The 24,364-nt window shown below is 35.2% G+C and overlaps 1 protein-coding gene across 10 annotated transcripts in view; it reads left to right on the top strand.

Annotated features, from left to right (window-relative positions):
• MTA3 (metastasis associated 1 family member 3) overlaps positions 1-24,364 on the top strand; it is a 199,007-nt gene that overhangs the window by 26,932 nt on the left and 147,711 nt on the right. For all 10 annotated transcript variants that reach the window (XM_083828826.1, XM_083828830.1, XM_083828832.1 and 7 more), the window contains exons 5-6: positions 8,198-8,261; positions 9,483-9,600. In XM_083828826.1, the coding sequence (XP_083684952.1) occupies positions 8,198-8,261; positions 9,483-9,600 (182 nt within the window). The remainder of the gene's footprint in view (positions 1-8,197; positions 8,262-9,482; positions 9,601-24,364) is intronic.

The following is a 24,364-nucleotide window of genomic DNA, read 5'->3' as shown; positions in this document are numbered from 1 at the left end:
CAAAACATCTATACATTTGTAGATCCATGTTTCTCTCTCAACACCTTCTACAACTATGAAAGTAAGATTTTTATGAGTTGCTGAATGCTTTGGCTCTTCTACTAACTACATAGTAATTTGTGTGTATAAGCTGCATAAGTTGTTACTGAATGAAAACTCCTCATTTTTATCTCTTAAAAATAAGATGTTTCAAGTTGGAAATGCTTTTTCTTCTGATTAGACTGTGACTAGGTAACAGTGTGAGCTATATAAAAGTTGGAATTTAAGAATATGAAAAAACGATTTGAACACTGTCTACAAATTAATTTAAAATTGGTGTCAATTGTGCATGATTATTCCAAGAAAGACTTAGCCTTTAAATCGTATAAATTTGGAGTGTTCAAAATGAGGACTTCAGTTCTAATCAAGATTAAAATGGTGAATTTTCAGACTGATGCTCATGTGCAGCATAAAAGCTCTGGGTCATCCATATCTATGCGTATGTTGAGATGCCAGGTGTTCTCTGGTTCACTTAGATATACATGTCAGTTTGCTGTGCATTCTGTTTTGAGTCCTATTTTATCAGTAGTATGCTAAACAGGTAATACCCAAGTTATTGATCTACATTTTGGCCACAGGTGTACATTGCATACACAGTCATACTTCTCGGGAGATTGGTGTCATTTTTTTTGGAGACACGGGTCCCAGTAATACTCATTTATCAAGTGAGATTGGTGTTGGTTTCCCATAACTGGGGAATCAATTTTTTATAAGTAGCAGAAGCTCTTAAGACTCCACAGTTCCTAGTCTGTGATTTGGTGATCATTGCAAACTGCTTGTAAGGGATCAGAACTTGGCTCAAAGTAGTTTTGTGATTGGAAGTCTTCAAAACAATTCTCCATTTCAGTCAGTTCAGGAAAAACGTTTTCTATTTAAGATACCTTTCTCATCCACTGCTCTATCTGTACTTTTTTTCTCCTTCTTACTCTTTATGATGCACATGAGAAAGGTTGCTCTTGTGTTCTACTCAAAACTTTACTGCCTTTCTTCATTTTGCACCTTGTTTTGAGTTTAATCTCAAACTGTCATTGAAGCAATAGCATATGCTAAAATGAAATCATTTTTTTTCTCATAAACTTAACGTTTCCTAATATTCTCTTGTTGTTTTGTTCTTGTCTAGCTAGTGACTCACTTCTGTGTTTCAAATTTCTGAGACCAACATTTTTCATGAAGATTAATGAGAGACAATTGGTTTGTCCACATGGAATTACTCAATGTCATTGTCATATTCAGGAGGGTGATGAGTCTTTATTAATAGCAGAATTTCCAAGTCTGTCCTCCCTGCATATATTTTCTTCTTTCTTCAAGTTGTACTTTAATGACCAATGCATAGCAAGTTCCATTGACTTGGTGGGAACTGAGAGCAATGTGTTCTGAAAGTTCTTACTCTGCACTAATCATACCCAGAATGCAACTACATTACAATAGGAAATGTATATGGCATGTTACTATGGCCATCAGGTTGCCTTTTCCACTTTCATGGTTTGTCCTGGTTATCAGGCACTAATTTCTTCATTTCTTTTGTAATTTCTTTCTGTAATTTTTGTTGTACCTCCCGTCCCAAGGGTTCCTTATTAAAAAGAGATTTGTATCTCAGGCTGTCTTACTCATCTGGTGAAAACATAAAGAAATAGCCGGCAAGAATAACAGAACAAGAACTGTAGAGGTTTCCGCTGTTTTAAAAGTAGGGGTTGTGCCAAAACAAGGCCTATATAAAAGATAAAAATAGTTGCTGTTGATTTCGATTCATTTGGTAGTTTTAAAGTATCTGTTTTCATCATCATTAAAAGATGATTACCTAGCTAGTGGAAACAAGATGTCTCTTTTTTTTTTCCCATATGTATATGTAAAATGTGTATGTTGGATAATTTGGCGTTTTGATCTAGGTTCTGTAATCAGGCGATATCTAAATCTTCTAATAACATCTTGCATTAAAGCTTTGGTGTGACTTGTTTCAAACAACTTGAATTGTTGAACTGGTTATCATCATCTTGTGGCTTAATAAGGGAACTTCTCTGTTCCAAATGCTGATTGTTATCATGGTCTTGTCTTAATTATGTTCCCAAATACTTTTCATTCCTCCATTGGGTCTTACTCAAACATGGCACAGTTTTTGTCTTTAATTTTCAAGGCCCGTTAGGCCCTCTCTCTGCTTACTTGCTTTGATATCTCTCCTTCAGGACTCAGATGCTGACATTTCACATAGACTGTTCATTTTCATCAGCTCCTTATTGAATTGTCCACGACAGTCTTATCTGAGTGTCTCACAAAACTGCCATTTATTTTCCAGTTTTCTGTTTATTCTCCTCTTCTTTGTTCCACAGTTAAAAGACAAACAAAGAAAAGCCACCACCAACAAAACAAAATACCACAGACAAATAACTTCCTAAAAACTGGGGGAGGGGGGGGGGGTAATCTTTTTATTCACTCCATTGGGACTGCTACCTACCACGATGAGTAGCATGTTTTGCTGTTTCCTTATAATCCTCATTAGTGTCTCTGTTTATTTGCTGTTTCAGCTGTAGGTGGTTAGCATTTTGGTTTTGGGACTATGGGGCTTTCTGCTGGAACAGTTGAAAACTTTTTATAAAAAACACTAAAGCATTTTTTCCAAAACTGTGTTTTAGAGTTTATTTGTGGGAAGTACTTAGGTCATTCTTCGATGGCTTTGTTCAAATCACAGAAGCAGGGTGTAAGCATGAAGAAGTAGGCTATAACACGTCCCTCCGCTGATGTGCCTAAGTGGTCAGGAATTGTCAGCATACTGTTGGAGTTGGCTGAAATACACAGTAGAAAATTTACAACCTGGCAAGAATTTATAACACATGGCAATGAAGGAAGGGCTAATGTGTGAAAACAGCTTTCACGTGGTTAATGGTTAAAAGAAAGAAAAAAGTTAAAAGTTGTAGCTCTGGTTCTTAGGCCAGGGGATGTGGTTGAATCTTGAGTGCTTTGTATGATAGGGACTGGTAATACCGTGAGCATTACACATAGGTAAGCTTTGTTCTCTCCTTTTACTGCAAGACCTGTAAATTACTTTTTATTTTTGACTGATTTAATACTGTGACAAGTTTTGTTGGTATTGCCAGCTAAATGGAAGAACTTTTTATCTGTGAACAGTTTAAATATGTTTAAGTACATCCAAGAGCAGAAAGCATTCTGAAGGGACAATTTAATCTCGTCAGAATTAAATTGTAAGTGAAGACATAAAAGGTAACTTATTTTTTGTTTGCAGGTATTTGTACATTGCTGAGGTATCTGAAAGCTCCCCTCAATGTTCCTACAAGATCAGCTCTGCCTAATTCTGTAGGAAATAAGAATAATTTCTCTGAGTATTAGAGAAAAAGGTCAAAACCAGGAATGTAATCTCAATATCACTGATCTCTTCTGATGCTATTTACTAGTAATTTTCCCTGTTGTTATCAATTAAGTCAGGGATTCTGCTCGGTAGAGGAAATATAGCTAAAATCAGACTCACAGTTGGAGAAGAAGGTTTCATATCTGAATAAATACTAGACAACTCAATTTTACTTATTTTTCTTACTGTTTCACTAAAGCTGGGTAATACTTTGTAATTTTGACCCTAATTATTTCTTGTGACAGGCTTCAGGAAGGAGATTTCACCAATAAAGCAATGTAACTGTTGCATTATACTTTGCTAGTCTAAATAGTACTTGAAAACTTAAGAAATCCTACAGTCCTTGCAAATAGAGTATTGTTTTGGTGTGTAACTGATCTTACAATCTGGTAAATGCAGTATATGTCTCTGTGGTTAGCCAGCTCCACCCCCACCCCTTTTTTTCCTTTTTCTAGCTTAGTATAGTTGATTTTATCTTGTCATGCTGATGCTTTATTTGCTATAGCTCTACCTATTTATTACAGTTATCTGAAGTTGTCCTAAAACATTAATAAATGCAGTTACAGAACGCTGTGAGGAGGAGAATATTATATTCATATTCAGAGAAGCTTATAAAACTTTTTAAATACATGCCGTAGGTGAAAAAAAATCCATATCTTTACACTCAGTCTTGTTGTGATGTGGTTTAAACCCTATTAACTTCCTCATGTGGCATTTTGATTACTAGTATTGGAAGAAAGGATGAGGAGTACAGTGGTGGTTGGAGAAAATTTAGGGACACATCACTGTCAATCTGTATTGAGGTCTTTCTGCAGTATACATGGTTGAGAGATTTCAGAGACGAGATCCAGAGCTAGATGCTTTGGTTCAACCCCCTAGGCCATTTCCAGTAGGCTGAGAGGGCTTTCCTTTTGGGGGGGGGGGGGGGGAAGGCGGAGGGGAGGAGGAGATATATAAATGGTAGGGGTTCTATGCCTTTGGTTAAGATTCTATATAACTTGTTATAAGTGTTTCATGCTTGTCAATCACAGAAATTGGTAACCATAATACAAATCTTTAAAAATTATTTTTTACTCCATTTTTACATTATTTTTAATTATTCTTTTTAACGTTTTTCGAATTCTTTTTTTTTTTTTTTTCGTTTTAGCATTGGATTACCACTGTAGGTCTAGCATTACTTTTTTTTTTTTTTGAGGCTATAGTCCATACATTTGAAATGTATATACATTAAAAAAAAATTCTATTTGTGTACATGACTCCAGCCATTAGATGGTTAAAATGCTGTGCAAAGAAATGTAACATCAAACAGAAACTTACTTAGAAGATGTGCTGTGGAAATTAATCTTTTGTCTTAATGAAGCTTTGTAAATTTCCAACAGTAAGATATAAGGTCAGTCACTGCCCTTTCAGCCACGATGACAGGTGAAGAAAAGCCTCGGCAATAATTGCTCTTAAATAAGGGTAGGCTGTATTGGAGAGAGAGCATACTAGAGCTGTACAGAACTGAAGCAAACTGGAAAGGTAAACTCCTATTTAGCCTTCAATACTTTAAAAAAAAAAAAGGTTAAAATTGATTAACTGACTTCATCGTATAGCATATAATTAATCTTTGGACATAAATGTTCAGGAATTATCAAGGTCAAAAGCTTCAAAAAACATCCAAAGACATGATTGATTATAGAGACATTTTCCTAGCTCTCTACTGCAGGAATCTTCTCATCTGCTGTTGTGTGCTGTGCTCAGATTATTTTTTTTTGATTTCTTCCCACCATTTCCGTGTAAGGTTGTGATTCTCCTGACAAATAATGAGATTGAGAGAAATTCAGGAGGTTATACACTACAGACTTAATGAATTTTTTAACCTAATTTCGCATGCTGTCCAACAGTAATGAGTAAGATGTTAGCTTGGTATTTTTGCTTAATGACCAGCAGTTCGTAATTGGCACCTGATATTTTACAGCTGAGCTTAACAGTCAACATTCTCTGAAATGAACAAGGGCTTTTCACAATAACTTCTTTGGGTGTTACCCTCTTAAAATCAAAGAGGTCCCTGATGTAACTTTTATCTTCCCTAATGTTTATTTGTGTGCTGGTTTGTTACAAATGGGAGAAGGGAATTGTGGGATCCTGCTGTCTATATGTGTAAGGCTACTAGGACCACATGGTGAATACCAACTAAATTGATGGAAGTCGAATACCAACTAAATTGATGGAAGTCGAATACCAACTAAATTGATGGAAGTCGAATAAGACTTTGGTGCATGAAATGCAAGGTGATGTATTTAAGGAGTAATATGTTATTATAAAGTTACTATATACTCAGCTGAAAATGATAACATAAAAAATGTCGGTTGCAAGCAAGATGATTCAGCGCCCTTAACATTTTTCATCCTTATCTATGTGTGTTTCTTTAAAATGCCGTTTGATAAAAATAAATTTGCAGATTATTTGCAGAGAAGTCAGAGGCAGAGGAATTTGAGGCTGAAGGGTTGTGGAGGGAGAAAGGGATGAGAAAGGTAGGGTCAAATTCTCATTGCAGTATCTACCTGGGCAGATATATGGCAGATCTGTGGCAGAGCTGAATAACAGGAAGCTTTCCACTGGTAGCTTACACAAAAATGTGGTGGTTAGCATTTTAATGTGGCCATGGAAGAAATTAATAGAATCTTATGGTTAATCATTAGAAATATTACCATTCAAAAAGGAAAAGTACTTTGAGTCCATGGGGAGTTGTTAAAACCTCATATTGTTTCTAGTTTTCAAACTAAGAATTCCTGAAAAAAAATGGGTATGTATGATGATCCAAGGGATAAAGATCCTCTTCTTTGAGACAGTGATGTGAAACCTAGGCTCATTTAACCTAGTAGTACAAAGATTAAAATGCGACTTCGGTTTGGAAGCGGGCTTAAAGAGTGAGTAGGCATAACAGGAAGAAGAGCAGGAGGAGAGTGCTGACGTGAAAGCAAAATAATATAAACTGGTCTTGAATAAAATAAAGCTGATAGTTAGAAAGTTCATAACTTTAGGAGAATGAGGTTCTGAAACAGCCTCCCAGCACAAGTAGTGGGGATAAATAACCCACTAAGGAATAGCACCAGGGGCTAAGTGGGTTCAGTAGCACAGGGAAGCACCTTGTAGGCCATCACTCCAATAATGTTCTTTTTCAACTATATGTTGGCCAAAAATCAATATAAAGAACTTAAATCTCGTCCAGAACAGTGTCATACTTTTACTTAGTTGCACTGTCTTTCAGGTTTGGTTTGCTCTCTTTTATATGTTTTATTTGTTTTTGATGAATTATTTCTCAATAGCTGTTTCCCTTGCAAGTGTATTTGCCACTTGGAATGTCTGAGTTAAATAAGCAGTATAGTCATATGCGGTATCTCCATTTAACTTTTTTTTTTTAGATGTTCTTGGATTAAAAATGAAGGCATACCATTACGTGGACTTAAACTTCTTTTCTCATATTAGTGCTAGCAGTAGATGCTGTTTGTGTGACAGGAACAAGGATTTGGTGTCCCTTTAAGCCGTACATTACTAAATGTTAGTACATCATTAAAATTACAGAGCCATGTTGAAGAAGCTTAAGTTTTCTTATGAATTACTTTAATTTCCTTTCACAGTCATTCAGCCAGACTTGTTAGTAAGGCTTCTATCTGACTTACGGGAACTGATTTCATGAGCTGTATGTTAACCTTTTCGTTAGTGAAGCAGTGGTGACGGTGTCAGAGCACACATCTGAGAAGCAATTTAATGAATAGGAAAAGCCAGCGCTGAAATTTAGTACTGTTTTTGCTCTGTATTGATTACATGTGGCAGGTTAGGTTTTTCCTCACAATTTCTGGAAAGTCAAGATACAGCGGCGGAAGTTTTTATGAAAGGCTTACAATCACTGGATGTTAGAGTTCACATATGATTCTAAACTTATGGGTGCTTTCTTGAACTGGATCTCTAGATTTCCTGAGATTTAGTCCTGTTTCAAAACAAACAAAAAGAACCACAGTAATTTTGAGAAGGAAGGGGTGGGTATAGGGAATGAGATCAAGGACAGTTAGGTTTTCTACTGGGACACTGGTGAGGATGCATGAAGTTGCACAGTACCTACTTTGAGGGAAGGGTGGGTTTGTGCTGCCTTAAGAGAAGCCATTTTGAATGTCCTCTTACTCATTTGGACTTAAACGAGGAGTTTTCTGCCCTAATACTCCTCCTGGTTCCAGAGCCCCTATAATAGGGACACTTTCCTTTTAAGTCTGAAGCCTTCTTTGGAAGCTCAAGGATTTATTTTGAGGTTCTTTTTGTTGGTACGAGATTTTTGAAACCTGCTACTAAATAAAAGAAACCTAAACAAACAAACAAGCCACATTTAAGACCATGCTTTAAGAAAAAGTGGAAAACTGTAAAGAACTGGGAAAATGACAGTAGTTTCCTGCTAGAGATTCTGTTACAGCAGGTGAACGGGCTTTAGGCTCATTTTTGTTTTTTAGTCTAGGAGGTGATGTTTCATTCAGCCAGGGCTTTTTATTAATGGTATGTGTACTTACAGTACCTCTTGTTCCTTTGTTGCTTCTCTATTTCTGAAAATGTTTCCTAATTCTGTAGAATTCTTAAATAATGGAGTGCTTGAGATTGTGCGGCTGTTCATTATGTTGTTTTGATGTTAATTTTAAAATACTAAAGCATGGCAAAATGCATTTTCAATGTTAAAGCTTAAAATATATCTAATTTGTTTTCTTGCAGGTTTTTGACTTGACAAAAATTTCAGCTTTACAAAAGTAACAGTTCTTCCTTGTGTTTGTGTAGGGGAAAATGCAGTGTTGCACTTCTGAATGAGACAGAATCTGTGTTGTCATATCTGGAGAAAGAGGTAATATCTGTGGCTTCTATTTGTGTGAATATTGGAATGATCTTAAGTTTTTTTTGTTACCTATTTTTTTACAGCTTTAATGTCAGTAAATGGGCAAACACTTTAAAACTGTTTTCATGAAGGCTATGTTAGAAAAATGTTACGTTAAAACCACTGATTTTGAAAGTGTTATGGAACAAAAGCTGAAACGACACATTACATTTCTATTATGCATTTTATTATACTTAGAAAATAATTAACTCAAACTTAATCATGTTATCTTATAAAGGAAAAATACACAGACTTTTTCATGTAGTGGGTATTTACAATATGGGTTTTTTGTTTGTTTTGCTTTTTTTCTTCTGCCTAGAGGTGTTCGAGAAATACCAGTCTTCCATACTCAAAATATCATACTCCGTAGTCAATAGATGGAGAGAGGGAGGGTCCTCTAGAGAGTAACTTAGTATAGGAGCTTAATTCTAAGTGCTCTGAACTGCTGTATGAAAAATATCTTTTCTCCTTTCATTTCCAATGGAAGAAAATTAAGGTGTTTAGCCTTACTAGAGGCAAAAAAAATTCCCCATGACTTTGAAAGATAAGCCTTTAAAATAGCTTTGTACTGTAAAATACCTTTAAACATAAATGCATTTTCCTTTGGAGTGTCTTTATATAATATGAGGCAGGCAGTGTTTTTTAGCTGGAATTAATATGTCTTTACTTTCATATTTCTACACCAAAACCACTGATAATCTGAAAAATGTTTCTGAGAACAACATTTACCCTATGCTGCAAATGACTGTACCAGATATGTCAATACTATTTTTGTGTAAGCCCTTTTCAGACACTGGCAGTTTTGTATGCTGTTTGAGACTAATTTATAAAAAGTCAGTATGGCAGAGGTATTTAGGAAAGGAAATCGGAAATTCAGAAAATGGTTAACTGTTTCAATAGATTAAAAAAAAAAAGTATTTTTGAGTATGAATCTTTCCATCATTGCTCTGTTCTGAAATAACTTAGAGCAATGAGAAAAGCTTTGATTAGCCATGTAAAAGTATGCATGAACATCTGCATTATTTAAAGTCAAAATTAATGTTTCAAAATGTTTATTCTTGTACCAAACCTGTAGTCTGTAAAAGTGTATTATAAGGGTTACTTGAATAATTTTCACATGGAAAGTGAGGTAGACCTACAAAGCTAATTTTAAAATTCATTATGCTGTTGCAAATGTGTCTTCTTTTTTAGGATACTTTTTTTTATTCATTGGTGTATGATCCATCACTGAAAACGCTTTTAGCAGACAAGGGAGAAATCAGAGTGGGGCCTAGATATCAAGCAGATGTGCCTGACATGCTTGCAGAAGGTAAATATTTGCTCTTTGGATAGTTAAATAAATAAATAGTTATCTTGCATTATTATTTATGTTAGCATTCTGAACTAAACTAGTCACTATTGAGGCAGAGAAGTACCATGAGGAGATGCTGCTTGAATAGCTGTGGGAAAGACACTGTCCTGTAGAGTCTGTGCATAACAATTTACATGTTTGTTTATTTATCTAATTGTATGGTCCAGTTTCATGCATGCCTCATGGAAAGAAGGCACTGAAGGCCAGCTTGTTCTGTAGAATTAACAACACAGTAGCAGGGTAAGTGAAAAGTGTTCTAATAGGGAGAGAAAGAATATAGACTGAATACAGAATGTATGCCTATGTGATTTCCAATTTTAAGGTATTGTCTTGCATTAAATCGTATTGGCTGTTCTTTACCAGGACTGAAACATTTTAAGCCTTGGCACGTCTTTAAAAATCATTGGATCTTTTTCAGTCTAGAACAAATACATGAGCGTTAGTCTTCTGCTACATAGCAACTTCTTTTTAAACAAAATTTGAAGTAAATTATCTATTAGGAATTTTGATGTTTGCATGAGCAGATGCCCGTGTTTGCAATTATGTTTACCTAGTAAATCTTAAAATGAGCATTTTTGTCAGTGAAATATGTACTAACAAAATAAAAAGTTTTCTGAGAAATACCTAGACAAATACTGTTTTTAAGAATGTTGTTATTTATTCCTTAATATGAAAAGATTATGCAACAGGAGTGTAACTTAAGTTGAAAGAATTCTGAATATCCAAAATACATACATTTGTAATTTTAAATGGGGTGTTCTCCATTTGAGATGGGCTTTTTGCCTGCTGTATTTGTTGTCTCTTGTACAAAACAAGTACAATTTCTGCAAAACTTAATGAACTTTATAAAAGAATGATTTCTGGCAAGTGGGAGATTATTTTACTGTAGATACATTTTATTAGTTCATGTGTGTTGTTGTTGTTATCATTAGGTTATTTTAATAGCCAAAAATAATTTATAGGAGGACTTCTCCAGATTTGTTTATGAGGAGTAAAGACCTTGTTTAAGAACAAGGTTATGTCTAGAATATGATGCACTACTATTCTTGCTGTAAAGTGTGCCTGTCGTAGAAAACCGAATAATCATGTAGACAGTTCTATGCTCAAGGGGAAAGCTTCTTAAAGGACTAAGAAAATGACCATCTCAATATGTCTATCAAGTAACCAGGAAGCATTGATGTGGTTCTTAAGTAGCTGGCTGAGTTGTTGGGGTTTAGAGGATGAACTGTTTGCTAGAGAGGAAGCTTTTTTTTTTTTTTTTTAATTCCAGCTGAATTCTGCTACTTTAATTGCTAACAATAGAGCTTAGCCATGGAATAATAAGTAATACATCTAAAGTAAATGTTTTTCCCTTGAAAATTTTACTTAGTTTGGAATTAGACTTTAGAAAAAAAAATATTACAAGATGTTAAGTTTTACTTCATGAAGACGGGACTTCATGCAACTGTATGTTATTCTTTTTTTTTTCCACACCATGTTAATCCCCAAAGTGCAGTAAGTGATGAACTCTTGTTGCTGTCTTTAGTAGGCAGTAAGAATCTATCAATTATTAAAATTCAGAAACACTAATTTGTTCACAAAACAAAAATCTGGAGGTATTACAGATCTTCTTTGCTAGTTAAGTTTGATTAATTTACACTTACTTTCAGTGGCTGTGGTGGAAAAAATAATTTGATTTTAGGAGGATAAAAATATCTAGGTTGTTGTATATTTGGCTGATTATTATCAGTGTTTCTATAGCCTTCTGACCTTCAAGGAAAAGAAAAAGATGATTCAGCTGATGCTGTGTCTCTGTGTAAGCTGACAGTGTGGAAGTTAATCCATTCCCTGTCAAACATTTTCATTCACAAAAAAAAATATATATATATTAACCTATGTTTAAAATTAATGGAATAAAATAGATGTGTTTTGCAGATACAAGATTCTGTGAAGATTTCTGAATCTTTAAATGATTTTTTTCAACCTATACTTTAAAAAGTGGCTAATGATCTATGTCCAAGTTTTTATGCAATAATATACAATTCTTTAGGTGTAAAATGTCATGTCTTCTTTTTTTTTATAATAAAAAAAAAAGCCTAAAGCAATCACCTGTAAAGAAACAGAATTTAGACAACTTCAATTGAGGGATCTCCTAAAAAAAAATCAAGTCTTTTATTATTGGTATAACGGTGTTATACAATACAAAACATTTGCTAAATTAAATCACATACCTTAAAATTTCCATGACAGAAAGTATATCTTTTTGGAGGTTGTTGGTAGGCATATTTTGTTTACAGAAATTCCCCAGAGCTATAAAAAAAAAATTAGGAAAGTTAAGGTGCACATGCCATCAGTTTTTTTTTATTTATTTAAGTTTTACTGGCATATAAACACAATTCAAATGAGTGAAAGCATGCCAGTTCTTATTAGCTTTCAGAAGACCAGTCACAAAGTGGCTGATAAATGAAAATGTTCTTTGAACCGTGAAAGCCCTTCCATGTCCTCTATAAATATCCAAATATTTTGACGTAAACACACGATAGATTCTAGTAGTCTAAAAACTTGCATTCATTTTTGCATTTATTTTCTGATCATTTATTTTCCTGTCTGAATGGGCTACTGTGGCTTTTTTGTGTTTATTGAAGAATGATATGCTGCCTTTTCTTTTTTTTTCTTTTTTTTTCTTTTTTTTTTTTCTCTCCAGGAATCTATATTCTAAGGGAGGTTGTGGGAAGTTCACGTTTTCAGGACCTCTTTACTTACTAGAGAATGTGTATTGGAGAACAGACTTGCATGGAGGGTGTAACTTTAACTGTTGGGTTCCCACTACAAGCTGGAGTCATGATTCTGGATACTAGATTAAAACATAGGATCAGATTTGCAGAAATGCTGGGCTGTCACAGCTCAGTTCATGGCACTGTGAACAGTATTTAGCCAGTAGAAACCATGGAATTATTTGTATATATTTATCTTCCGAGCTGTAACTATAATAAAATTAAGAAATAATCTTTTCAACAGTAGCGTAGAGTATGTTTCAACAGATGCATGGATAAGTTGAGTTTAATTTTAGAATCCTGTATTTTCCTGTAATCTTCCCCCCCTCACTTCTCTAAGAGAGAGTTTTCTCACCAATCTCTCTTCCATCTCTATCTCCGTCTGCCTGTTGCTGATGTTGTGTGGGTTATTTCAGAATGCCATCCAGCAGAATTAACTATTTAGAGGAAATATTTTTTTTAAAGGGATAGAAAATATAGAAGGTATGGCCTAATACCTTGAGAATACAGCTGCTAAATGATGATTAATTGAGTTGCGGGTATCTCCAGCTGGATGCCTGGAAGTCACATGTGGCTCTGACAGTCTTTCAGAGACTGAGTTGCTTGTATGTGAGAGGAAAAATAAGTAGAGGGAGTGTTTAAACGCAGTGTTTATGAAATGTGAATTTTGTAGGTATGAGTGCCATAGAAGGTCATATGAAGAGAGCAATCCTTTGAGAATAGGTTCTAAATAACATTTTGGAAGTAAGATAGAGGGGCATGCATGTAGAAGTACAAACAGTTGCTTGTTAAGCTAACACGCAGAATTCAGTCTGCTGTGGATCAGATGGTGGGCGAAGATGTCATTAAAAGCTGATAGTGCATGAAAGAAGCTAATAAGTAGAAGCTTATAAGCCTCTGAAACCCTTTAGAAACTTGTTGAGTGCTTAAAAAGAATTTTAAGAAGAAGATTTATTTGTGGAAGAATAATCCTCTGCAACCTTACAGTAAACAAATATAAACTAAGTTTAAATCTAATTGAAAATGTCTAAGCCTTGTTGATCTACACTGCTTGTGTTTGTGGTGGTTTAGCTAAATCACTTGGAAAAACTACACTTAGTGAGGACTATAGCTTTGTAGAAAGACCAGACCAGATTTCAACAGTCTACGGTCTTTGTTATAAACACCTTTTGAGAGTAAAACCATGAGTTGGTCAGACAGGGAATGATAAAAGGGTTGGATGAAACTGTTTCTTCTCCCCCCTATGCCAATTGCTCCAGTCTTGCTAGACTTTCACTTTGAAGATTGCGAGTATTGTTACTTGCTTTTATTGTACTGGAGAACAGGAGCCTATTCCAGAGCACTGGCTTAATTTCTGGCTAGTGTGATTGTAAATAATGTCCTTTCTCTTTTATCCACACATTCTCCAGTTGCTTATTCTGTCAATCTAATAGTTGTTTATTGTCAAATCTGTTTCCAGTGTGGGATAACATTCTAAACTTCTGTACAAAGCAAGAATAAAAAGATTTATCTCAGAGAACCAAAGCACTCATTTGGGTAGAGAGCATCTGATATCAAGCATCCCTTGTCTTGCTCCCTCAGGAACAAGGTGCCTGGTTCTCTGCTGTAGTTGGGTTTTGGTACATCTACCAGCTGTATATGATCAGCAATGAGGTGACTAGTAAGTTAAGTATAGTTACTCTAGAGGAAAGTGTTTTTATTTGTTTGTTTTTTAAAAGAAATTAAAAACAAACTATTCCCCCCCTTTTCCACTCCAACAAAATAAAAAAATAAAAAATTTCCAAGTTTATTCTGGGCATATAATTATTTTTGCTATTTGGTTAAAAGGTATACTTTCATGAACTGTTCTAAATATGAACAAATTGCTATCACCATCAACAGGTTTTATTTATCCCTGTTTTATATACTGCGAACTATGTTCCTCCCTGTGTATTTTTTTTTTTCCATTTTGTTTTTTCAAGAGGAACCTCAAACGGCTACTAGGTACGATGTAGTTATGATTCTGGGTAGTTGGTAACTTCTTAGTATGTGTTCAGTCATTGTTGATTTTAGTATGCTCAATATCAGCTGATTTTTCTATTAAGCCTTGAGACAACACCTTGAGCTTTTAGTAAATCTCAGCCTGAAAATACAAGGAACACCCAAAGATTAGCATGTTCAAACACTAATATTAAGCTAAAAGCATTAATACATATCAAAAATCTTCAGTATAATTTGGTTATCCATATTGTAATACATGAAAAAGCTTTATGTGTGTGTAGTGTGATGCAGGTAACAGAGCAACCACTAGCCTTTAAAAATTTTATTTCTCTCTTGTAAGAACATAGGGTGGTTCCTGAGATTTAGCACAAAACCACCAGCCAGAAAGTAGATTGTAGAGGGAAGTAGCTTCTGAATTTTCTCTACCTCTCTTAAGTTGTTCGGGTGTTTGAAGTGTGTCTTTGGGAACCCAAAGCTTGCCAACCTATGTTGCAATGGGCAGCAGCGTAGTGGCAGCTGGTCCTAACAGTCGGTGAGCAAACATTTATCTAAACAGTGGAAAGTGCCTGGTAAGAACACTTTACTGCTAATTAATTGCCTGTGTTGCAGCATCAGCTTCTGTCAGCTCATCCTCATGCGCTCATAATGCGTGCTGTGAGGATGCAGAAAGCCAAGTTCTTCACTCCTGCATAATACAGCAGAGGGGAGCAAGCTGTGTGGAGCTAGAGGTCACTGGGCAAAACGGGCATGTCAGGGCGGGCAGGGTGATGGTGGCTGCGTGAAGGGATCGGGTTGATGGGTGGTTGGTGGGAAATGAGACTTCAGTCTTCATACAGAGGCATATGGCATATCAAGAGGGGTTGGCAGGTGTGGCAAGGAATGATCGGGTTTAAAGGTTTATCTAGAGAACTGGCTGCTAGTGTTAAGTGCTACTAGCAGTGATAGCGTAGTACCACCAGCAGTGGCATTGCAGATCCCTGTTCCAGTCAGCCTGGAGTGGTGATCTTAGTCAGAATCGCTGTAACTGGGTATCTGTGAGAGGCTACCTGGAACTTTTGTGATGCTAATGGTCCTCTCCCAGCTGCAGTCTGGGTCCTAACCCAGTGCTGCTTACCTCTTGTGTCTGGGTTTAAAAGGAGACCGCTCTTCTGGGGAATTCATAGTGGTGCAGGAATCTGATGCAATTAGGTGCTCTCTAGCCATTTAAACCAGTAGAAAGAGTTTGGATTTGGCAGGGAGGAGGAAATGGGGAGATGAGGACCAACCTCTTTCTAAGTTATACAGAGGAAGAGGAGTTAAAATCTCTGAGATGGCACAAGTAGCAGCCTGTACCAATGATGTTCTGTTTGAAGCTTTTTTTTAATAACTGAAATAAACTACCTTCAAAGTATCTGTATAAAAACCCAGAGAGCCTGTTGCACATCTGAAAATATCCAGAGAGAGTCTAGAAGTAGTGCTTGCTCTACACTCAATTCTATTTCTTGAAGGCAAGGCATTTTAGAATTAATGGAGTTCAAGTAGCTGTGGAAATAGGAAGAAGGGGAGCATTTGGGGAAATTTAAGCAGTAAATTTCGGATGATGTTCTGAGAATATATATCCAAGACTTCTAAAACTTCTCTTTTGAAAGAGAACAAAGTTATTCCTTTAGAGGCATTTTCTAATGTTTTCTTTTTTCTTTTTCTTTTTTTTTTTTGCTTCTTATACCAACTCAGTTGCAAGAGCATGTTGTTTTTAATAGATCAGATGGAAACTATTAAATTTAGAGTTCAAGGCTTTTAATGCTTGAGAATATTGAAAGTCCAGGATTTTAAGTTTAAAAACTCTTCCAAGTGAAAAGACAGATAAGATGTTCATTTATATACTGCTTAGATTTTAATATTATGAAAGTTTAGGATGCTTAGATGCAGTGTATTTTTTTTCCTGGTTCTTTTAGATGCTTCCATATACACTAAAATTCTATTTTCGTTTAGTAAATGAAAAATTGGTTTTAGAATAACAGAACCCAGCAGTGATCTCATGAGGAGGGATCTGTTCTGTTATTTTATGGTGTATAATGCTCCCATTTATTGAAAAAAACACAGCTGGACTTGAAAATTTCTCATACTAGCCTGAGAACTGCAAGAGTTGTTTGAAGTGTGCAAATGCTTCTCTTGTCAAAAGTCTGTGTGCTGGATTAATTCTGTTAATTTTTATGTAGTTGCAATGATTTCATTCTGTTATAGACAAGATAAAAATCATAGCTTTTTAATTCAGGCAATATGAAATATTTTTACAATATTAAGTATTCAAATACTTAAGTGTTAAAAATTGGAGAGCCATGTTTAAGGACTATGCGGACAGATGACAGATGTGGTTATGAGAAATGTCTGACAGGATAAACAAATATAGCCTTACTGTCCTATCAGTTTTCAGAAAATATGGTATGTAGCTTGTGCTAAGTGATCAGTTCTCTGACAATTTCTCGATACGAGAACTGCCTGCATTAATACAGCAGGCAGTTTTTTAAAAATAAAATTCAATGATAAGTCAGCCAACAAAATATTTCTAATTTTTTCCATTAGTTCATTAGTTTAGAAATACGAAACATCTAACCTTTTGCTTTAAGAAATTTTCAGTGTTGATAATTTGGAGAGTATGTGGTTCTGGAATAGTTAACGTTTCCTTTGTGAATGAACCAAATTGTAGTTGCAAGAATAAGTTGCCAGATTTAGTTTAAACCCAGTTCCTTGTGTATGATCATCAAAGAAAAAATTGCTTTTCCTGCGCGCACACAGTAGGTGACAACAGTGGCAGCTTTAGGCTCTTTGAACAATGTGTTGGCATGGGAGGATAAGACTTTTTGTGGGAAAAGCTTTTTACAAAAGTACTTCTTTAGGTGGAGCGGAGGAACTAGTTTGTGTAGAAGCTCTTGTATTTTGTATAGAATTCTGTATTCTGTATATTCATGTACCTCTTGTATTCTGTATAGATAGATAGCAATTTGGCAGTCCACAGTCTGTTGTCTAAAACCAGATTTCCTGTATATTCAAGAATACCTTATTGAGATTTAGACCACAGAAAGCAATGTTTAATTTCTGATACTGGAACTACCTTCAGGAGCAAGAAAGAAGAAAATGTCTTCTTCAGTAGAAGAAAATGTTTGTGCCTCACTTGTATTTCCTTCTGTAAAATCTTGTAAAAATCCATTCCAGAAAGTTCAGTGTGAAATGAAAGTTATGGAAAAATTTAAGTTTCCAGCAAAATAAATGACAATTTCAAAATATTATCCAAAATAGATCATAAGCAAAGAGATCTTTGAGTGTTACACGCTCAAGTAGAAGATGAGGACTTCCCATTTTTAATGAAGTAAGTAAGTAAGTGTTAGAAGATGGAACAAGGGATACTGCAGCCAGATTCAGAAACTGCTGCTTGTGAACACCAATGGAACACCAGACATAAAGTGTACAATTCTGCTAACTCAGTAATATTCCTTTATGGTCAGAGCAGAAAAATGATGCCTAGACATGATTCATCTCACCTGAAGATGGACATCTAAAATAGATTAGAGGTTAGATGAGATGAATCTCGACAAGGGTAATAAATAACCAGAATAAAATTTCTATTTATGTGTACTCAAATATATGTTGTTCTCAAATGGAGTTTGTCATGGTTGTACTTTTGACTTACCGTCAAAACTCGTGTTCAGAAGGAACTGTTTCTTGAGCAGATTTAAATATGGTTGTGTCTTGTATGGTTTGCAGATTTTTTTTCCTTGTTACTAAACTCAGTGAAGTATTTTTCTTTTCACAATTAACTGTCAAATGCACAGTCATCACAAATAGTAAAATACTCTTTTACAATGTTGATTGTGTCAAATTTTAAGAGGTTATAATACCCTTCTCTTTTGGCAGTCTCTTCTAGTGAGCTGGGTGATTTATGTGCTGGGCAATTAAATGTGTGTTTATAGGCTCTTTAATCCATTTTATTATAAATTAAACAGAACACGTGTAAATGGCCTCTTTGTGCCTGTTTTCAGTAAAGACTTCACTTACTTTTTCCTAACTTAGCAAATGCAATGTAAATCTGTAGTTTAGTGTTGCGGCCGCATAGTACAGAAGCTCAATTAGGTATTAGGACACTGCTCTATGAAACATGGTGTTTTATGAAGCCTTTAATGTAACACAAATAGGTTTGAAACAAAAATATGCATCTGTCTTTTGGGTTACATAGTAATTTTTACAATTTTTGTTGCATTTAGGTACAACTCCATGGGTTAGTTAAGTGCATACATAATTTTAATCAAACAAGCAATTACATTTATGATGTTGGTTCTTTATATATGGTAGTTGTCTATTCCTGGAGTTGAATTTTCAGATCATTCTCAACTTCCATGTTACAAGACAATGATAAACTAGAAGAGCTGGAAATTGTGCTGCTCAGTAATTGCATCTTATAAAAACTGTTCAACAGTTTGAGGGGAATTATTCATGTTTTTTTTTTTGTTGTTCGGGGATTGTTGCAGTAGTGGTTTTTCTTTTTTTTTTTTTTTTTTCTGTCCCTGTCCTCAGTTGTAAAAAACTTTTTTTGAGGTTGGTGTATACTTGAAGTCAGAGTTTTAACCTTCCTAACGAGATCTATGATTACCTGCTGTATTTGTCATTTTAAGGAGATATGCATCAGTTCTCATTCTTCATATGTTTATTATGAACATCTTATTTTTCCACAACTTGAAGGAAATGATCAAATCGCTATCCTCTCTTTGGCCTGCTGGTTGCAGTGCGAGATGAATGGTCTGTGCTGTGCTGTTGGTGAGGAAGATTGTGAATGATTGCTGTTGGAAAGATGTCTTTATTAATAATGGCTATAGAGCCTTTTCTGAGGTTGTTCAAATACCAAATGAGTTCTGTCTGGTAGCTGGCTTTACAAAGGATACAGTTATTTATTGCACGCTGTGTATGTGCTTATTATCCCAAGTAATGCCTTGCACTGAGCACTCGCAAATCGCCTTTCAGGCTGTAACACAACATCTTAGGGTTTAATTGACTTTGCTGTATTTTTCTACCTCAGTAACTTTGCCTAAATGGACTTATTGTAAGTTCATTTTTTTTTGTTTCCTTTGCTATTTTACTGTAACCATTTTTTAAAAGAACAAACTTTTACAGAATGATTTTCTCTTTAAGATGAAAAACAAATGTCAAATGCAGATGAAATGTGCTTTTACACTTGAATAATTCAAAATACATTTCATCATAAAGAAAAAGTTACTATCTGAATTATATATTTGGTTTAAATTTATGCAAGCAAACAGGACTATTCATCTTCAGCATACTGTAGTCAAAGGGGCTTCACATATTTTTAATGTTGTTTATGTCAAAAAAAATTGCAGGACCACAGATCTTACTATAATTTAGTAGTGTGGGTTTTTGGTTGGCTGTCTTTGAAGAACACAATGTCTGTGTGTTGTGGTATCCCTCTTTCCAAAACAAGTATTTTAAATATCATTAAATAATAACTGTACCATACTACATATAAATGTTATATGCAGTATCATTTTTCACTGTATTTTCCTGAAAACTGCATGACTTCATGTATTGTTATTTCAGGAATTCAGAAAAACTGCTACAATCTCTCTGTATTCAATCTGGAAATGGTGTATTCACTAGTGCTGGACTACTTCACAGTGCTAAACTTACCAAAGTATCAACTAAAATGGGGGTAAGAGGGGACAAAACTTGGTGCAAGTCACACCGTTCAGATGTATTCATATATATCAAAGGAGTACAAAAAGCCAGTTCCAACATAAAAGTGAATTTCTGGTGTCTCTTCAATGTTTGAATACTTGCCCTTGCCTTTGAACTCAGGTAGGACTTGTGGTTTTATGCAATACGTTAATTTAGGTCATTGCCTTTAGAACTGCCGTAAAACGCTAAAATGAAAGGACTGACTATTTTTAATATTTCCTTCCTGTAGCAGTAGGGTTTCTACCTAAAAGTGTCTTGAACATAAGGATTACAAAGTGAGGAATGATCTGGTTTTAGGACATTATGTCTCTGTTTTCCTACATCTGTGGAAGTTCCTTTTTTGCATACTGTTCTGCAGGGTTTTGAGAAAGTGTCAACATTATTTGTTCCTTTCTTCTAGCCCTGGACAGTCATTCCAGCCATTCTTGGTGCTGCATTATGGAGAAGCTGGTCATACCGACTGCTTATAGTTTAGTTTGTTTTGAGCTCAATAGTAATTATTTCTGTTTAATTCTGGGATTTTTAAACTCGATGAATTAAAGTTCTTTTGAGTGCTTTGTGAGACCTTGCCTTTTGATCATCAGTTTCTGATTTATAAGCAGTGCAAGACCAAGCACAGGGAGAGTGCTAAAGTCTTTGGTGTTGGAGGAAGTTTAATTTGGAAAGGATTTCTCAAGTGAAGAATGGCTGAATTTTTTATAGACTAGAGCTCTAGAGGGTAGGAGGCAATTGAAGTGTATGTGTTTTATTGGCTTAGAAAATGCTCAGCAGCAGTTTAAATTGCCTGTTGTAGGCCAATAATGGTCTTCTATCACCTGATAACTTTGATTTGTAGTCTCTGTACATACTGTCTTTATAAAGACTGTTTTTTCACTTCTAGTCTTTATACATGCATTATGCTCATATATTGAGTTTTACCAGAACATTTCTATAAATATAGAACTCATCTGAATGACTAGCTGAAATCTTGGATATCCTTCTGTCAGGCAAGTTAAGCAGGGATGGGTGTGGGGAAATTCTTCTGCAGTTGAACAGTAAACAGGTAATTTTTCTACACTTTTAAAATAATCTAAGCTTTCTCATGCTTCTCTTATTAAAGTAACTATTTGCACATATTTTTTTTTTTTTCAGAGTTGAACATAAATTTTTGAATTTTTTTCTGGATGATTGTTGATTAACCAGTAATGATAAGAATCACAAATCATGTGGGGGGGAAAAAAAGTCAAAAACGAGTAATAAGAATTGGCTGCAGAGCTTTTATAGTGAAAAGCGTTGTGATTTCGAGTACTTAAGATCATCAGCCAGCTAGCTGTCTACGATGAATTCAGTGTGTGCAGAGTTGAACTCATTAAGTGCCATTAGTTAAACTCATTAAGTTTTTATGTTCACCTGAAAGATATTTCTTCCAATCCTTCATGTTAGAACTCCTTCTCCCAGTGGCAATTACTTCAGCATTTTGTAACCTTTCCCAGTTAAGCTGTACATGGTGCTCTCCCCTCTCCTCCATCATCAGTTGCTTGCAAAAAGCTGTGTGATGTTTTGTGATAATTAACCTCTGTGTATAAATGTATATTTCATTATATATAGTACACATATGTTGGCTGTTCTAGAGGGGAACTAAAGAACTTGTGATTAGAGGAGAAAGTTTAGATTTTCTTTAGACAGGCACTTTTAATGTCTGGATCTCTGTTCGTAGCTAAACAGTACAAGAAAATAAAATGTGGTGCTTTTTTTCTCTCCAGTAAGTTACAGAAAAAGTTTGTCAGCAGTCTAAATGTCAGCACGAGAAGGTGGTTCACAAATCCAAGTCTCATTTTCAGTGGTTGGTTGTCCATTTTTGTGATGTTAAATAGAACATGAATCTGTGTTCGAAAAGATATTTAGGATTACCTGCAGTTAGTATACTGCCCAATAGTTTTGGCCAAAATCTGGTAAAAACTCCTAAATCTGATCCTGTATTTCAATTATAACTGAAAGGAATCTCTGTTTCACATCCTTGCAATGTAGTGAAGAAATACTGTTCCTGTTTCACAGGTGTAAAGCTGAAGCACAAAGGGTAAGAGTCCGGTGAGATCAGTTAATGGAGTCATAGAATGGTTTAGGTTGGAAAGGACCTTAAAGATCATCTAGTTCCAGCCGCACTGTGCTTCATGAGAAAGAGACCTTGCCCAGCTTCCCAGTGTAGGCCTCCTGTAGTTACTTGAAGGCTGCTAAGATATCTTAATTCTTATATTCTTAATGCTTGGCACATACCGATACATTTATGAGGCCTTCATGTTTGTGTGTTTGGTGTCTAGTGAGTATGGGTAATTAACGCATGAATCAAACCTCATGGCTAATTTCAAGAGATTCTATGAAGTGCTGGATGAATTTCCATAGCAGGGGAAACTCTGCAGCACAAACTATTGGTCTGGTGGCAATTGGTCCATGGCTACACCTGCCTTCTTACTATGACCAAAAAGTCATGATTACAGATTTTCTGCCCCGTGTGAGTAAGGATCAAGCAGGTGGTACTTCTGTTTTGCATATCATAAAAGAAAGCTGAGCACTGCCGGTGTTTAGTTTAGGTGTTTGGATCGAAGTGAATGCTAAATTACTTTGTGAAAAGAAGAAAATTGAAAAATAGTGCAAATTATACAAAATACAAGAAGAAAAAATCGTGTCTGATAAGTGTTACCAGAAAAGAAAATGTTCTCCTGGCTATTTTTCAGTCAGTTACATCAACAATTGTGAGTCAGTAGAAGTGGAATTGGCATTGTTTCCCTGAAAGTCATTTAGAAAACAAACACATACACCTACCTCACACTTAATTTTGTAGATTTTATATCTCAATTTCTTAACCATTTTGTTTTTTAAAAGGATACGGTATTGTGGCTTTGTAATCTGTAAAACTAAGAATTGTGTTGTGAGGAGATGTTCACAGAACATGTTTTCATTGGATATGTTCTGAGAACAACACAGAGACCCACTGAATCTAATGTACAAGTTACCTTGGGGCTATTTGTCTGCAGCAAGCAAAGTCTAAAGGATTAAGTAGATCTTTAATTTCCTGTAGTTCAACTTAACGGCATTTGGTTAATAGCTTAAGTTTCATTTGTTTTGTTTTGTAAAACTTTACTTAGAATTGTTTTTGCTGGGGTGGGGAGAGATCATGTTTTCTTTTGATTAAAATGACAAACTGAAATGCAGAACTTGAATTTTGTTAAAGAAAAACTTAACGTTTTGCTTTTTAAAAAGAAAAAAACATGAGAAGAAGGATAGCAAATGATTGATGAGGAGAAAAATTGACATATTTCTGGCCATTTACTAATGTTTTCCAGTCAAATTACTCTTTGGGATTAGATTGGCTATAATAAAATTTTAAATAGTACTCAAAATAAATTGGATACACTGATATGACATACCAGGCATTCAAAAAATTAGCCTAGCACTTTTCAGAAGCCAAAGGAGATAATTGGTGTGTTGGTGGTGGTGAGGGAAGGTAACACTTACAAAACAGAACCCAAGAGCCTTCTTAGATGCAACACTGAAAATGTTAAAAGTAGAACTCCCCCATTCATTCCATTTGTGTCCTGTAATCTGCAACTGTTCACAATATAAGGAATGAATACTGTGGCGACTTTGATACCTGTTCAGTTTGAATATCTTATAACTATGCGTCAAATTCAACGATGTAAATGATAAATGTAGAGTTGTTGATAGAAATGAAGTTTTAGCTTTAAAGGGGTCTGCCACATTAAAAAATCCCATAGTGTATGGTACAGACATAGTTAAAGACAGCTCAAGGAAAACTTTTTTCTTTAAATTATTAAAATTTTGGAAGATCACCTCTGGAAAGAAGACTTGTTTATCTTACACGATCATTTTATACGAACGTTCAGGACATACCAAGGAATTGCATCATATTTCTGTTCTTGAGGGTTTTATTCAAGGACTTCTACTGCACTGCTTGACTGCCCCCATGATTTGAACTGCTTAGGTTCCTTCTCTTCATGTTTATGTGACAATACCGGCCATTTAGGTAGAAAATCAAGAATGAGGCATACATTTTAACTGCGTTTTGGCAGAGACTGCATATATTCTGGAAACTCACATGTCTAACGTATTTGCAATATTAAATATCATAGCAACAATTGCATTCTTTATTTCGTATATAGATTCTTTTGGTGTAGATTCTGTTGCTTTATCTTATTTGAGTATATTTATTGCTACCATTACAAACTCTTGTTTGGCAATACTTCAGATTTGCCTTTATCAACAGTTAAAAA

Source organism: Anser anser, assembly GCF_964211835.1.
Source record: "Anser anser genome assembly, chromosome: 3".
Lineage (NCBI taxonomy): Eukaryota > Metazoa > Chordata > Aves > Anseriformes > Anatidae > Anser > Anser anser.
Note: the sequence above shows the minus strand (reverse complement) of the source record. Positions and strands in the feature narration are given on the sequence as shown.